The following is a 16,847-nucleotide window of genomic DNA, read 5'->3' on the forward strand; positions in this document are numbered from 1 at the left end:
TGTCTATATTAATGACCTAGATCTGTGCTTTTCAAGTGGTGAGAGGTGTGCATGTGGGTCGGGACCATGCGGCAGACTCCGAGCCCCAACTTAATTTTAAAATAGTTTTCAAAAGACACAGCCACTGCACTCATTCAACATCAGAAGTGGTATTGTAGATGAGGAAAAGGTTTGTGTGAAAACATTCCAAATTTCTGGTTAAATACGAACAGTCCTGGGAAATTAAGAGCGGGAATGCAGGCTAATGGTGTTGGCTTGTCTCTTCACCATGTTACTGCAAAGCAGCTGTAGACTACTGAGTAGAACAGAGTGCTCAGACCAGGGTTTGACAAGAGGGTATTTTATTTTAGTCTAGAATTGAAGCCTTTGGTTTTCAGATTTCATTAGCGCTAAAGCTCTGTAATGTTACCAACTGTTTTAACTGGTTTAAATTAAGAAGTCATAATTATATCTTCACTAACTATGGCATTGTGACAAAAACTAAGTCATTTTGTTCAGAGGCATTTTTTGATTAAATAGCACTTATTGACATTTAATATTTATATTTATTACATTGAGGACTGTTCTGGTTTTTAAATTAAACTAACAGCTTTTTAAAAAAACTATGGAATCTAAAATATCTATCTGTCCGGGTCGACAGAGCCAAGTATATTGGATATGAACACAAAGACAAACAATCTCCTTTTATTTTGGACCAGGGATTGCTGTAATCCAACATTTTACTTTCATGTCATCCGAATTAGAGGCGAGTCAGAAACAACGAAAGGCTCGAGACTAATTCGTAATTACATTAATCAAATTGTTTAAATCAATTAATCTTTATTCATAATGGGCATTAAAAAAATATATATAAATATAATTCAAGATTTGTTGCTGGTTGTGATAACGCCTTTCCAAATACTTCTGTTTGAATGGCCTGAAGCGGCAAGTGTTCCCGTGTGGAATCCCCCAAAAATGTAACAGCCACCAACATTCCATCACCATGGAGGCAGGACACCGGGTGGCCCCACCCCTTGTATGTGATTGGCCACTGTTGGTTCATGACTACATTGTGGGGTGCTAATGAGCAGTCGATTCATCTGAAAAAAAAGTGGGTGTGTCGTGGAATTGCTCGTCTCATTGCAGTTTGCCATTTACTGAAAAGGTTAGGAACCACTGACCTAGATGAAGGGACCAAGTGTACTTTATCAATCTATAGTGATAGAACATGATAGGTTAGGTGAGTGGGCAGAGAGCTGGCAAATAGAATGTAATGTGGGAAAATGTGAGGCTGTCAATTTTGGCAGGATGAAAATAAAAGAAACTTATTATCTCAATGGTGTGAGATTACAGAGCTCTGAGATGCAGAGGGATAAGAGATCCTTGGTGCATGAATCACAAAAGGTTAGTATGCAGGTGCAGCAAGTGATTAGCAAAGCTAATAGAATGTTAATTATTGCAGAAGGAATTGAATGCAAGAGTAGGGAGGTCATGCTTCAGTTATACAGGGCATTGGTGAGCCCACATCTGGAGTACTGTGTGCAGTATTGGTTTCTTTATTAAAGGAAGGATGTAAATGCATTGGAAGCAGTTTTGAGCAGGTTTAATGGTAATACCTGAAATGGGCAGGTCGTACCGAGGAAACACTGGACAGGCTTGGCTTGTATACATTGGAGTTCAGAAGAGTAAAAGACGACTTGATTGAAACATATACCATCCTGAGGGGACTTCGACAGGGTGGATGTGGAAAGGATGCTTTGGCTTGTAGGAGAACCAAGAACTAGGGACCACTGTTTAAAAATTATGGGGTCGCCCATTTAAGACACACGTGAGGAAATATGTTTTCTCTCAGGGAGGTTGTGAGACTTGGGAATACTTTGTCCCAAAAAGGGGTTGAGGCAGATTCTTTGAATCTCTTTATGAAATGAAATGAAATGAAAATCGCTTATTGTCACAATTAGGCTTCAAATGAAGTTACTGTGAAAAGCCCGAGTCGCCACATTCTGGCACCTGTTCGGGGAGGCTGGTACGGGAATGGAACCATGCTGCTGGCCTGCCTTGGTCTGCTTTCAAAGCCAGCGATTTAGCCCTGTCCTGTGGTAGAAGTAGATAGATTCTTGATAAGCAAGGAGGTGAAAGGTTACTGGGGGAGACTGTGAAGTTTAGGTTAAAATTAGATCAGTCACGATCTTACTGAATGACTGTGAATGTTTGAAAGACTGAGTGACCTACCCCTGCTACTAATTTGTGTGTTCGGATGAGGCGGACACAATGAGTCTACAATAGGATACAAGATAAGTTAATGAAGGGCAAGAACGCAACAGTGGGTTATAATGTCAGGAAATGAAAGTTTCTTTGTTTTCGTAGAATAGAAAAACAAATTTCTACCTTAAAAATGGTGAGAAGCTATTAAAGGTTGGCAGGGGGAATTGGATGCCTTAGTACAAGAAACAAAGTTAACATGTAGATACAGCAAGCAATTAGGAAGCCAAATGGTTAATTGACTTTTACTGCAATGGGTTTGGAGCACAGGAGTAAGGAATTCTTGCTGCAGTGTCATAGGACTTCTGTGAGACTACGCCTGGAGTACTGTGCAAAACTTTGGGCTACATACCACAGAAAGGATATACTTGCCTTAGAGGAAGTGTTAGCAACGTTCACTAGATTGATTCCTGAGATGAGAGGTTGTCGTATGAGCAGAGATTGAGTAGAATGGTCCAATACTTTCTGGAGTTTAGAAGAATGAGAGGTGATCTCATTAAAACACAAGTTTATGAGAGGGCTTCATGAGATGCTGCTTCTCTGGCTCAAAAGTCTAGAACTAGGAGGCATAGTCTCAGGATAAAGGGGGTGGCCATTTTGGACTAAATAGCTTCACTTGGTAGGTTGTGAATCCTTGGAATCTTCTACACCAGAGGGCTGTGCACGCTTAATCGTTAAGTATATTCAAGGCTGACATCGATGGATCTTTGGATTCTAACAGAATCAGGGGATATGGGGATTGATTGGGAATTGTAGTGGAGGTCAAAAATCAGCCATGATCTTATTAAATGGCAGAGTAGGCTCAAAGAGCTACTCCTGTTTTCAATTCTTTTAAATTTCCTCCTGGTCACTCATTTGCATTACATTTGGGAGTATTCCTGTATTCATAATCATGAGGGATCTAGAGTAGATAGAGAGAAATTGTTCCCTCAAGAGGGCACAGAATTAAATTAATGGCAAAAGCAGCAATAGCAACACGAGGGAAAACATTTTCATGCAGTGAGTGGTTAAGGTTTGCAATGCACTGCCTGACAGTGTGATTCGGAATAGGTTCAATCGTGGCATTCAAAAGGGAATTAGACTTTATTCTGAAAAGGATGAATGTGCAGGGTTACTTCTGTGCTTTAAAAAATTCTGTGTGAGATATTCATTATTGCTCCCCACAGAAATTACAAAATAGAGGCAAGCCATTTAGAAAAAGATCATTTGGCCCACTCTGCGCTCATCCTCCACATCCTATTCCAAAATGCCCGCTCATTTCCCTTTACTCACCTTTTTTCAACTACCCATTTAACCTATTCTGTTGGCATGGTCTTTATTCGAACAGAGGACAGAAGGAACTTTAACAAAAAAAAGGCTCATCAGCCTGTGAAACACACCACTTGTACATGTGATTGAAGACTTAAGAGTAAATTAGATAGGTGGTTGAAATAAAAAAGATAAAGAACATAGAAACAGGACAGGCACATGGAGTTAGTATTGGAAACTTGACATGGAGGATAAACATCAACATGGACCAAATGGCCTGTATCTGCATTCTAATTTCATTGTAATTCTATGAAATGTCTTTTTTGTTAAATAAAATGTAGAGAGTAGGAGAGGGAACAATGTGGAATCTGACTTCTGGCATCTCTCAGTATATTCAAAGGGCCACAAATGAAGGTGAAAGATGCCATAAGTTGATCCAAGATCTGTTTATAGCTACAGTCTTTTAAATCCGATAAACATGACATTTTTAAATGTTTGCATGCGAGACCAAATAAAATAGAATCAACCTTACCTCTTCAGGACACAATTCATGAGTGCAGCTCATAAAATGTGTGCAAACCAGTGGGAAAGCAATTGAATATCGTGATTGCGAGGGCAACTCCAAGCACTGGTGAAACATCTTCTCAAAAGCACGACTGTAAAAACTTAAGAGTATTAAACATCACGTCACCACACTTGCAAACAGTAAATACAGTTTTACATAAATCAAATATTACTCAATATAAAAACCTACTTCAGCCCCTTCAACTATGAAATTTCCAGTGGTTTTGAGTATGTTGTGTAAAATTTTGTTTAACTTTTGAGTGAAGAGAGCTGGGGGTTTGGCTGTCGTGGCTCATGGTTTTGGTATCAACATTCATTTTGTTTTAATATAAATATATTGCACATTTACAAGGCTCATCAATTGTCGGTACTAATCTAACGTGTTTTGTTTTGCACTCGGAGCAGAAAATTTGGTAAACCACGTATGTGGTTACAAAGGAAAAAAATTAGTAAAGATTAATAGGATGCACAATGGTATAGTTTACACAGGATAACTGGAAGGTATGACTCTGGTATATTTTTTAACATCACTATGGATTGAAATAATGTGTATGAGCAAGTCTTTACAGCACCGATTTATTTTTATAACAAATTTAGAGTAGCCGATTAATTTTTTCCAATTAAGGGGCAATTTAGCATGGCCAATCCACCTACCCTGCACATCTTTGGATCGTAGGGGGGTGAGACCCACGCAGACATGGGGGGAATGTGCAAATTCCACATGGACAGACCCGGGCCGGGATTGAACCCGGATCCTCAGCGCCGTGAATCAATTTATTTTTATGCCTGGATATATTCAAGGCCAGCTTTTTTTATATACTATTTCTTAATGTACATAAGAGAACAGATGGCTGACAAAGTGGGTGGCACAGTGGATGAGATTACAGTATTCTCATCCGAGTTTTGGGTTTAAAATCAGTCCAGACCAACTGGTCAGAAGTTGCCTCTTTGATAAGTCTTATAGGCCGTAAGTTCCAACTGGCTGCAGTCTCTTAATACAAGGTTATCATAATTCGGTACTGAATCAGCAAATCGAAAGACCAAAGGAAGGGATTATATGGGAAATGAACAGGTCACCTGGTGGGGTAGGACATGGCTGAAATAGAAACTGCTCAAATCCCTTCCCAAACAAAGCATCCTTGGCCAAGGTGAGAACAATAATTAAAACAAATGAGCAGACAATAACATTGCATAGCTGCAACAGACTTAAGCGGTTTAGGCCAAATCAAAAACCAGAGAAACAGGGAATGGTTTACTGCTACCCAGACTTAAGCATATCATAGCTTTCAACACAGTTTTTTAAATTTCCGACATCTTCTATCTAATTTCTAAGTTTTAATTTGAGAGTTTGCATGGCAGCAGAGTTGTAAATGTTTCATAATTGCTGCCATCACAGTTAGGGGCATTCACATAATTATGTTATACATTGGTATCGGAAATCAGTTCCTCTCGATTATAGAACAGGATGCTTTATTTATTGTGATACAGGAAGTGACTGATTAAGAATAAAATTAAGCAGCATTTTTACTATGCCGACATTATAAATGATTAAGTATTGAAATTAAGTGTTTATTCATTTTACTTATTCAAATATATGCTTCTTACATTAATGTACCAATTTAATTAACGGGAAAATTTAAGAACACAATTAGTGGTAACTGCACCCATCTCTGCCTCACAAAGCATTTGTCCCAGCTTTGTTCTTTAAAGTCTGCATAATAAGTAGTTTTATTACCAGAAAACGTGAAAGGAGATTGGGAAGAATTACAAACAAGAAAATTATCAGTTGAAATAGTCTTGCTTTACGAAACGAGGATAACACAGATTTCTAGCAGGTGTGTGTGAAGAGGGCTGAGCGACACATACCTACATACATCACCATTTGACAATATTGTGGCTGATCTGATTGTGGCGTCAACTCTACTTTCCTGCCTAATCTCAGTACCCTTTGACTCCATTGTCAATCAAGAATCTATCAATGCCTATAGCCTGGGTCCAACTGTGGAACAGTTCGTAATTTGACCACAGTGTTCTATGCTGTGTTGTATATGTATGGGAATCATAAGCAGGGAATCATAAGCAGGGTGCGCTGGTGTGCAGGCTTTGTGTGCACAAGAGTGCTGACATTGTAGTTACACACTAAAACATAGCAGCTCAGGAGAGAACAGTAACTGTGGGTTGAATGGTTCTCAGTTCCACAATGCGATTGAATGAGAGAAGAGGTAGGACTTTGTCAGTCAGCAGGTGGGTGGTTTGAAGTCAAGACTGGTCTGTTGTGGCAGTCTTTTGGCACAGTCACTGGTTATACACAGGGCACCACATGCCACAATTTTATATTTCAAGCTTCAAGCACTGAACTGATGCCAGCTGAAGAGAAAGAGGAGAGGGTGGGGGCACTGTGCAACACAGTCATAGTTCCACTCTCTCTGTTGCGCCCTCAGGGTAACAAAACAGCACAGACCCAATGCCTGTCCACAACTGTTGGCTCCTCACTTGAGATCTTGCAGGTTGAGCAATTGACGTCCTAGCTCAAGTTTCAATGAGCAGCTATGGTAACAGCTGGTGGGTACGGTATGTATGTGTGTGTGTGTGTGTGTGGGGGGGGGGGGGGGGGGGGGGGGGAAGAGGAGGAAGAGAGAGAATGAGATCAATTGACTTGGTAATGAGGATTATTTGTATCAACTATTTCCAAGTAATATATTTGTGACCATTTTTAAGAATATCTCACTCTTCAATAAACTCTTGCTTTTTAATTTTACAATAGAGTTAGATCGGTAAAACTTTTCCAAAAAGACAATGGTGTGAATGGACTGGTCTCTAATCTCATACAAAACAAAGGCAATGTATTTTGCCAAGCATTTAACAAAGTTTAGAAGTTGAGGAAAACATGTACAAGTTTTTCTGCTCAAAAGCAATAGTTCCTGTAGGTTCTTTGTGAGATACCTAAACTCAGACCACTCAAATAAAAGCCTTAAAATACAGACTATGAATGAATGCTCTGTTAAAATGTTTTCTGTTGCTCCTACTTTAATGCATTAAAAAAACAAGGCTTAACCTTGGAAATGTGAGATAGAATAAACACTCACCAGAAGAGAGAGAGATCTGACGTTTCCACCAGCATTTCAACCAAAGAATCTACCATTTTTGTGTGAAAAATAATAGTGTTCATCATTTTTCCTAGCTCCTTGTGATCTGACAGATTAAGGGAAGCCTTGGAAACGCTGGTATAGGCCTGCAAACAAAACAATTATTTTTGTTCAAATATATTGCTGCAGAGATTAAAAAAAAAAAATATTGTTAAATTCTTCTGCCAATTTTCCATCACCCTTTGTCCCAAACATATTGAACTTGATGAGGTACAGTTCCCCAAACTACCTTCAGGACCTCAGCCAAGAGGCCATTCTATGTCACAGAACCATAGCATAATATATAGCATTAGAAGACAGCTATTCATCCCATTGTGCCTGTGCTGGCTCGTCTCAGTCCTTTGCTCTTTCTAGTTTTGTAAAGTGAAGTATCCATTCAGTCCCTTAATAGCTATTATTGAATCTGCTTCTCCACTTCAAAGCAGTAGCCACTGTGTATCCTGCCAACACAAGATGGCTGCCAAAACCAGTCTGCACAGGTGCAGAAATCTAATTACATCATTCCGCTAGAAAGGTTTTTATATTTGTGGCAACGTTTTTCAAGTGGCAACCTTTTTTCTGTAACCTTATGTTCCCAAGATGTTATGTCCCAGGGTACAAATCGACTGAATATTTATTAAAGTAACATTGGAAGTTGCGAACTGAGAATTGTTTTTTTTCTTGATGCTCCAATTTCATTGTTCTTTTCAAGGCTTAGTAATTAAAAACTCATGAACTTTGGTGCCATAGTTTAACACCTGACATTCTCAATATAATCACCCCACATAACTTGTTCAAAGATTACTATGCTGATGATTGTAATTTTTTAGAAGCTGAGATGTTTATGTTGCTATGCAAGCAAAACAGGGGCATCCAGTACTCTGCAGCTATATAGAAATAGTTTTGGCATGCATCAAGTTCCAACTTTCCTTCCTTGATTTTTTTAAATACCTTATAAAAAGCAGAAGTTGTAAACTACTGTCCTGCAACTCCAATAAAGGCGGCATGGTAGCATAGTGGTTAGCACTGTTGCTTCACAGCACCAGGAACCCGGGTTTGATTGCCAGCTTAGGTCACTGTATATGCGGAGTCTGCACGTTCTCCCAGTGTTTGCGTGATTTTTCTCCGGGTGCTCCAGTTTCCTCCCACAAGTCCTGAAAGTCGTGCTTGTTAGGTGAATTGGACAATCTGATTTCTCCCTCAGTGTACCTGAACAGGCGCCGTAGTTTGGTGACGAGGGGATTTTCACAGTAACTTCATTGCAATGTTAATGTAAGTTGTGATACTAATAAAGATTATTACGGTACAATATGTATCTCTGCGCCTGGCCGCTGTCTACTCTGTTGATCACAATGATGTAACAAGTAAAACATTGAACTGCACATGAATGGCATTGACAAACAAAACATGTTTTACCCTTATGTTGCCTCTAGTTCTCTTGTCAATCACACCAGCTTCTCCTTATTTGCTTCACCAAAACCCCGTCATGAGTTTGATGACCTTAATCAAATCTCCCCTTCTCCGATCCAAGAAATAACCTCAGTTTCATTACTTCCTCCATATAAATGAACACATTCATTCATTCTAGCAATTCTCCTCTGCACCTTCTCCCAGCCTCAACATTCTTCCTAAAGTGTGATGTCCAAAATTGGCCCCAATACTCCAGCTGGGGTCCAACCAAAATATTTTTAAAAATTAATTTACAGGATGTGAGCGTCGCTGGCTAGACCAGCATTTATTGATGACCCCTTTATGAACTTCATCAAGCTCAGCATAATTCCGTTCCTTTTGTGCCTCCAGCTAGATAGAAAACCAAGAAACCCCATAGTTTTCTTTCTTTAGAACAGCCTACTCAACATGTTCTGCCACATTCAAAGACATTGAATGTGGCTGTAACTCCACTCTCCTGCCTAACCCCATCACCATGGCTCCCAAATAGATCAGAAATCCTCTCTAAAGTACCTACGGTGCAGAAGGAGGCCATTCAGCTCATTGGGTCTGCATCAAACCTCTGAAAGAACATCCTACCCAGGCCCAATACCCTTTCCAATCTCTGCAACCCCACCTAAACTACACATCTTTGGACACTAAGGGGCAATTTAGCATGGTCAATCCACCTAACCTGCACATCTTTGGACTGTGGAAGGAATCCAGAGCACCCGGAGGAAACCCACTCAGACACAGGGAGAAACTCCACACAGTTACACAAGGCCGGAATTAAACCCAGGTCCCTGGCGCTGTGAGGCAGCAGTGTAAACCACTGTGCCACCCCTGTGTAACTCAACCTTGGATATTCAGTGATCCAGCCTCCACTGGTCTCTCAGAAAGAGAATTCCAAACACAATCAGCCCTCTGAAAGAAATTCCTCCTCATCGCATTCTTAAACAGGAGACCCCTTATTTCCAAAACTGTGTCCATTAGTTCCAGATTCCCCACAATGGGCACGTCCTCTCAACATCTACCCCATCATGTGCCCTCAGAAACGTATGTTTCAATAAGATCACTTCATTCTTCTAGAATATAGACCCAACCGACTCAACCTTTCCTCATAAGACAAACCCTTCATCCCAAGAATCAGCCTAGTGAACTTTTCCAAATTGCTGCCACTAAAAGTATTACCCTCCTCAAGTAAGACAACCAAAACTGTACACCGTATTCTAGGCGCGGTCTCACCAAAGCCCTGTGTGAGTGAGCAAATCTTCCCGACTTTTATACTCCAACCTCCTTGCAATAAAGTCAACATTCCTTTTGCCTTCCTAATTACTGTACTTGCATGATATTTTTATGTTTCATGTACAAGGACACTCCAAACCCTCTGTACAGTTTCTTCACTCTTCTCCATGCTAATTTTGAAACTGTACCTTGTATATCCAAATATAGAGCATTAATATAAATTAAGAGCAGCGGCGGCGTCAACACCAACTCCTCAAGGACATCACTTCGCACTTCCTTCTAGTCTGAAAAACAATTCCCCAGCAAGACTCTGCTTTCTTGTCCTTTATCGAAGTTTGTATCCACACAGACACTGCTGCTTTAATCCCATAAACAAGTCAATTATTGTGGTTCTTGACAGGTACAGTATAGTAGTCATGTTACTGGATTAGTAATCCAAAGTCCTGGGCTACCAATCCAGAGATGAGAGTTCAAATTCCACCATGGCAGTTTGAGAGATTTTAAATTCAATTAAATTAAATTAATCTTCAATAAAAAGCTAGTAAATAAATTATCTTGAAGCTATCAGATTGTTGTAAAACCCAACCGATTCACCAACTTCCTTCAGAGGGAAGTAAACCTGCTGGGCGCAATTCTCCCATCGGGAGACATGTGCCGACGCCGGAGTGAAAACCGGAGTGTTTCACTCCGGCGTCGGAGGCCGTTCCCAGCCCCCTAGTCTCGTGCCCCCGGGGGGGGCTAGGAGTGGCGCTGCATCATTTACGCGCGCCGGGCCTTGGCGCCGCGTAAAAGCGGCGCCGTGTAAATTACATCATCCGCGCATGCGCAGTTGCGGTCCTCCCCGCAAGATGTCGGATGGATCTTGCGGGGCAGCGGAGGAAAGGAGGTCCTCCTTCAGAGAGGCCTGCCCACCGATCGGTGGGCACCGATCGCGGGCCAGACCACTTTTGAGTCTTCACCCCCCCCCCCCCCCCCCCCCGCCCCCCCCCCCCCCCCCCAGTGCAGGAACCCCCTTCCTCCCCCACAAGCTGCCCCACAGCGTTTCCGCCCTGTTCCCGCCGGCAGCGACCAGGTGTGGACGGCGGCGGTGGGAACCTGTCGTATTGGGCAGGCCGCTCGGCCCATCTGGGCCGGAGAATCGCTGCTCGCCCGTTACAAACATCGAGCGCCGATTCTCCGAGCGGCCAGCCGTGATTCTCGCCACGCCGGTTTTGGGGGAGTGGGAGAATCGCGTGCCACGCCGGTTTGGGGGGAGTGGGAGAATCGCGTGCGGGGGCGGCGTGGCGGGACTCGCGCGGCACTCCCGCGATTCTCCCACCCGGCGTTTGGGGGGTGGGGTGGAATTCCGCCTGCTGTCTTTCCCCAATTTGGCCTTTTTTATGACTTCTGATTCACATTAATGTGAAATGGCTGAGTAAGGCACTAAGGTAGCCCATCAACACCTTCTCAAGGGCCAGTAGGGATGTGCAATAAATGCTGATTTTGCCAACTTCCGCTACAGTCCATTGATAAGTAAAACAAAACTAATCAAGTGCTTTTTGAAAGTCTAAATGCATGTCAATTGCACTGTCCTCCTGAAATCTCCATTAGCTCATCAAATTAAGTTAGTACGTGTGAAACTAGACCATGTCAGCAACTTTACGATTGCTGGGAATAGAACTTGTCCTATTCTGGTGCAAACGAGCTGGAATGCCAATTGTAGTGCCTAACCAACTACAATGTCCAAGTCAAGCTTTCTCAGGACAAATTAGATAGGAACCTTCCATTCTGGGGCTAAAGATAGCTATAGATGTAAAGTTTAAACTGCAATTCCAGAGGATTACATTCATTAGATAAAGTATACAACATTAAATTACAGGTACACCATTACAAATTTAATATACATAACACAAATAGTAAATGCATAGACCGAGAGGTTAAGGGTTTTGTTAAAACTACTCAGTAGAAACAGGCATTGTCAAACTCGGGGGCGGGACCCGCGGGTGGGTGTCGAGAGGGTCACGGAGCTGTCCGTCATGGTGCTCCCGATCACGCAAATCTGCGTGCAACAGCCGGCTGTTAATAACGCCGGCTGTAAGCGGCCTTCAAAATGGCCGCGAACATGTAAAAAAAATGCAGCCGCACTGAGCATGCGTGCCAGATCACCGGCGCGCATGTGCAAAACTATGCACATGCACATCGATGATCGGGCACGTATGCGCAGTGCGGCCGTGTTTGTTTTTTTAAACGCCCGCAGCTTCTTGTTTTACAAGTTCGGGGCGGTTTTATTCATTTATTTTATTCCTTTTTTTTTCTTTTTTACAAATTTGGAGGGGGGGGGGGTTTATTTGATAAAACTTTACAGGGAAAAAAAGCAGAACTTTGGACTGATGGAGACTCCATACTTCCGACACCGGAAGGCTTCACCTTCATCCAACAGGTTCCATTGGAGGAGCATGTACGAGGGCCAAAGGGACCCAAAACCATTTCCTCCATTTTTGTCAGCAGCAAACAAGAACATAGAACATAGAACATAGAAAATACAGCACAGAACAGGCCCTTCGGCCCACGATGTTGTGCCGAACCTTTGTCCTAGATTAATCATAGATTATCATTGAATTTACAGTGCAGAAGGAGGCCATTCGGCCCTTTGAGTCTGCACCGGCTCTTGGAAAGAGCACCCTACCCAAACTCAACACCTTCACCCAACACCAAGGGCAATTTGGACATTAAGGGCAATTTATCATTGGCCAATTCACCTAACCTGCACATCTTTGGATTGTGGGAGGAAACCGGAGCACCCGGAGGAAACCCACGCAGACACGGGGAGGACGTGCAGACTCCGCACAGTCAGTGACCCAAGCCGGAATCGAACCTGGGACCCTGGAGCTGTGAAGCAATTGTGCTATCCACAATGCTACCGTGCTGCCCTTGAGAACAAATAAATCTACACTATATCATTTAACCGTAATCCATGTACCTATCCAATAGCTGCTTGAAGGTCCCTAATGTTTCCGACTCAACTACTTCCACAGGCAGTGCATTCCATGCCCCCACTACTCTCTGGGTAAAGAACCTACCTCTGATATCCCTCCTATATCTTCCACCTTTCACCTTAAATTTATGTCCCCTTGTAATGGTTTGTTCCACCCGGGGAAAAAGTCTCTGACTGTCTACTCTATCTATTCCCCGATCATCTTATAAACCTCTATCAAGTCGCCCCTCATCCTTCTCCGTTCTAATGAGAAAAGGCCTAGCACCCTCAACCTTTCCTCGTAAGACCTACTCTCCATTCCAGGCAACATCCTGGTAAATCTTCTTTGCACCTTTTCCAAAGCTTCCACATCCTTCCTAAAATGAGGCGACCAGAACTGTACACAGTACTCCAAATGTGGCCTTACCAAAGTTTTGTACAGCTGCATCATCACCTCACGGCTCTTAAATTCAATCCCTCTGTTAATGAACGCGAGCACACCATAGGCCTTCTTCACAGCTCTATCCACTTGAGTGGCAACTTTCAAAGATGTATGAACATAGACCCCAAGATCTCTCTGCTCCTCCACATTGCCAAGAACTCTACCGTTAACCCTGTATTCCGCATTCATATTTGTCCTTCCAAAATGGACAACCTCACACTTTTCAGGGTTAAACTCCATCTGCCACTTCTCAGCCCAGCTCTGCATCCTATCTATGTCTCTTTGCAGCCGACAACAGCCCTCCTTACTATCCACAACTCCACCAATCTTCGTATCATCTGCAAATTTACTGACCCACCCTTCAACTCCCTCATCCAAGTCATTAATGAAAATCACAAACAGCAGAGGACCCAGAACTGATCCCTGCGGTACGCCACTGGTAACTGGGATCCAGGCTGAATATTTGCCATCCACCACCACTCTCTGACTTCTATCGGTTAGCCAGTTCGTTATCCAACTGGCCAAATTTCCCACTATCCCATGCCTCCTTACTTTCTGCATAAGCCTACCATGGGGAACTTTATCAAATGCCTTACTAAAATCCATGTACACTACATCCACTGCTTTACCTTCATCCACATGCTTGGTCACCTCCTCAAAGAATTCAATAAGATTTGTAAGGCAAGACCTACCCCTCACAAATCCGTGCTGACTATCCCTAATCAAGCAGTGTCTTTCCAGATGCTCAGAAATCCTATCCTTCAGTACCCTTTCCATTACTTTGCCTACCACCGAAGTAAGACTAACTGGCCTGTAATTCCCAAGGTTATCCCTAGTCCCTTTTTTGAACAGGGGCACGACATTCGCCACTCTCCAATCCCCTGGTACCACCCCTGTTGACAGTGAGGACGAAAAGATCATTGCCAACGGCTCTGCAATTTCATCTCTTGCTTCCCATAGAATCCTTGGATATATCCCGTCAGGCCCGGGGGACTTGTCTATCCTCAAGTTTTTCAAAATGCCCAACACATCTTCCTTCCTAACAAGTATTTCCTCGAGCTTACCAATCTGTTTCACACTGTCCTCTCCAACAATATCGCCCCTCTCATTTGTAAATACAGAAGAAAAGTACTCGTTCAAGACCTCTCCTATCTCTTCAGACTCAATACACAATCTCCCGCTACTGTCCTTGATCGGACCTACCCTCGCTCTAGTCATTCTCATATTTCTCACATATGTGTAAAAGGCCTTGGGGTTTTCCTTGATCCTACCCGCCAAAGATTGTTCATGCCCTCTCTTAGCTCTCCTAATCCCTTTCTTCAGTTCCCTCCTGGCTATCTTGTATCCCTCCAATGCCCTGTCTGAACCTTGTTTCCTCAGCCTTACATAAGTCACCTTTTTCCTCTTAACAAGACATTCAACCTCTCTTGTCAACCATGGTTCCCTCACTCGACCATCTCTTCCCTGCCTGACAGGGACATACATATCAAGGACACGTAGCACCTGTTCCTTGAACAAGTTCCACATTTCATTTGTGTCCTTCCCTGCCAGCCTATGTTCCCAACTTATGCACTTCAATTCTTGTCTGACAACATCGTATTTACCCTTCCCCCAATTGTAAACCTTGCCCTGTTGCACGTACCTATCCCTCTCCATTACTAAAGTGAAAGTCACAGAATTGTGGTCACTATCTCCAAAATGCTCCCCCACTAACAAATCTATCACTTGCCCTGGCTCATTACCCAGTACTAAATCCAATATTGCCCCTCCTCTGGTCGGACAGTCTACATACTGCGTTAGAAAAGCTTCCTGGACACACTGCACAAACACCACCCCATCCAAACTATTTGATCTAAAGAGTTTCCACTCAATATTTGGGAAGTTAAAGTCGCCCATGACTACTACCCTATGACTTCTGCACCTTTCCAAAATCTGTTTCCCAATCTGTTCCTCCACATCTCTGCTACTATTGGGGGGCCTATAGAAAACTCCTAACAAGGTGACTGCTCCTTTCCTATTTCTGACTTCAACCCATACTACCTCAGTAGGCTGATACTCCTCGAACTGCCTTTCTGCAGCTGTTATACTATCTCTAATTAATAATGCCACCCCCCCACCTCTTTTACCACCCTCCCTAATCTTATTGAAACATCTATAACCAGGGACCTCCAACAACCATTTCTGCCCCTCTTCTATCCAAGTTTCCGTGATGGCCACCACATCGTAGTCCCAAGTACCGATCCATGCCTTAAGTTCACCCACCTTATTCCTGATGCTTCTTGCGTTGAAGTATACACACTTCAACCCCTCTCCGTGCCTGCAAGTACTCTCCTTTGTCAGTGTTCCCTTCCCCACTGGCTCATTACACGCTTTCGCGTCCTGAATATCGGCTACCTTAGTTGCTGGACTACAAATCCGGTTCCCATTCCCCTGCCAAATTAGTTTAAACCCTCCCGAAGAGTACTAGAAAACCTCCCTCCCAGGATATTGGTGCCCCTCTGGTTCAGATGCAACCCGTCCTGCTTGTACAGGTCCCACCTTCCCCAGAATGCGCTCCAATTATCCAAATACCTGAAGCCCTCCCTCCTACACCATTCCTGCAGCCACGTGTTCAACTGCACTCTCTCCCTATTCCTAGCCTCGCTATCACGTGGCACCGGCAACAAACCAGAGATGACAACTCTGTCTGTCCTGGCTTTTAACTTCCAGCCTAACTCCCTAAACTTGTTTATTACCTCCACACCACTTTTCCTACCTATGTCGTTGGTACCAATGTGCACCACGACTTCTGGCTGCTCACCCTCCCCCTTAAGGATCCTGAAGACACGATCCGAGACATCCCTGGCCCTGGCACCCGGGAGGCAACATACCTTCCGGGAGTCTCGCTCGCGACCACAGAATCTCCTATCTATTCCCCTAACCATTGAATCTCCTACAACTATTGCTTTACTATTCTCCCCCCTTCCCTTCTGAGCCCCAGAGCCAGACTCAGTGCCAGAGACCTGGCCGCTAGGGCCTTCCCCCGGTAGGTCATCCCCCCCAACAGCATCCAAAACGGTATACTTGTTTTGAAGGGGAACGGCCACGAGGGATCCCTGCACTTTCTGCCTGTTTGTTTTTTTCCCCCTGACTGTAACCCAGCTATTCTTGTCCTGTACCTTGGGTGTGGTTACCTCCTTGTAACTCTTCTCAATCACCCCCTCTGCCTCCCGGATGATCCGAAGTTCATCCAGCTTCAGCTCCAGTTCCCTAACACGGTCTTTGAGGAGCTGAAGTTGGGTGCACTTCCCGCAGGTATAGTCAGCGGGGACACCGGTGGTATCCCTCACCACCCACATCCTACAGGAGGAGCATGTAACTGGCCTAGCCTCCATCCCCTCTTACCTGACAGAATATAGCTGCCCTGTGGACTAACTAGATCTCCGCCCACCGACCCTGCTCCCAGTCAGCTACACTTTCTGTAAACTCCTGGCTCTCTTCGCACTCTTTGCGGAAATGTCGGAAACAAAATGAAAGGAGCGCCTTACTCCCTCCTCACCTAACTCCCTTGGTCACCAAACTCTCACTATCACACTCAAATGCACCAAATTCAGCACTCAGT

At 43.6% G+C, this 16,847-nt stretch overlaps 1 protein-coding gene across 9 annotated transcripts in view; it reads right to left on the reverse strand.

Moving 5' to 3' along the window:
• nckap1 (NCK-associated protein 1) overlaps positions 1-16,847 on the reverse strand; it is a 351,428-nt gene that overhangs the window by 106,232 nt on the left and 228,349 nt on the right. For 4 of the 9 annotated variants that reach the window (XM_072477663.1, XM_072477677.1, XM_072477672.1 and 1 more), the window contains 3 exons: positions 7,140-7,285; positions 4,022-4,154; positions 2,614-2,706 (listed from right to left, as the gene is read on the reverse strand). In XM_072477663.1, the coding sequence (XP_072333764.1) occupies positions 2,614-2,706; positions 4,022-4,154; positions 7,140-7,285 (372 nt within the window). The remainder of the gene's footprint in view (positions 1-2,613; positions 2,707-4,021; positions 4,155-7,139; positions 7,286-16,847) is intronic. The other 5 variants (XM_072477691.1, XM_072477686.1, XM_072477681.1 and 2 more) reach the window with 3 other exon arrangements.

Source organism: Scyliorhinus torazame, chromosome 2, assembly GCF_047496885.1.
Source record: "Scyliorhinus torazame isolate Kashiwa2021f chromosome 2, sScyTor2.1, whole genome shotgun sequence".
Classification (NCBI taxonomy): Eukaryota; Metazoa; Chordata; class Chondrichthyes; order Carcharhiniformes; family Scyliorhinidae; genus Scyliorhinus; species Scyliorhinus torazame.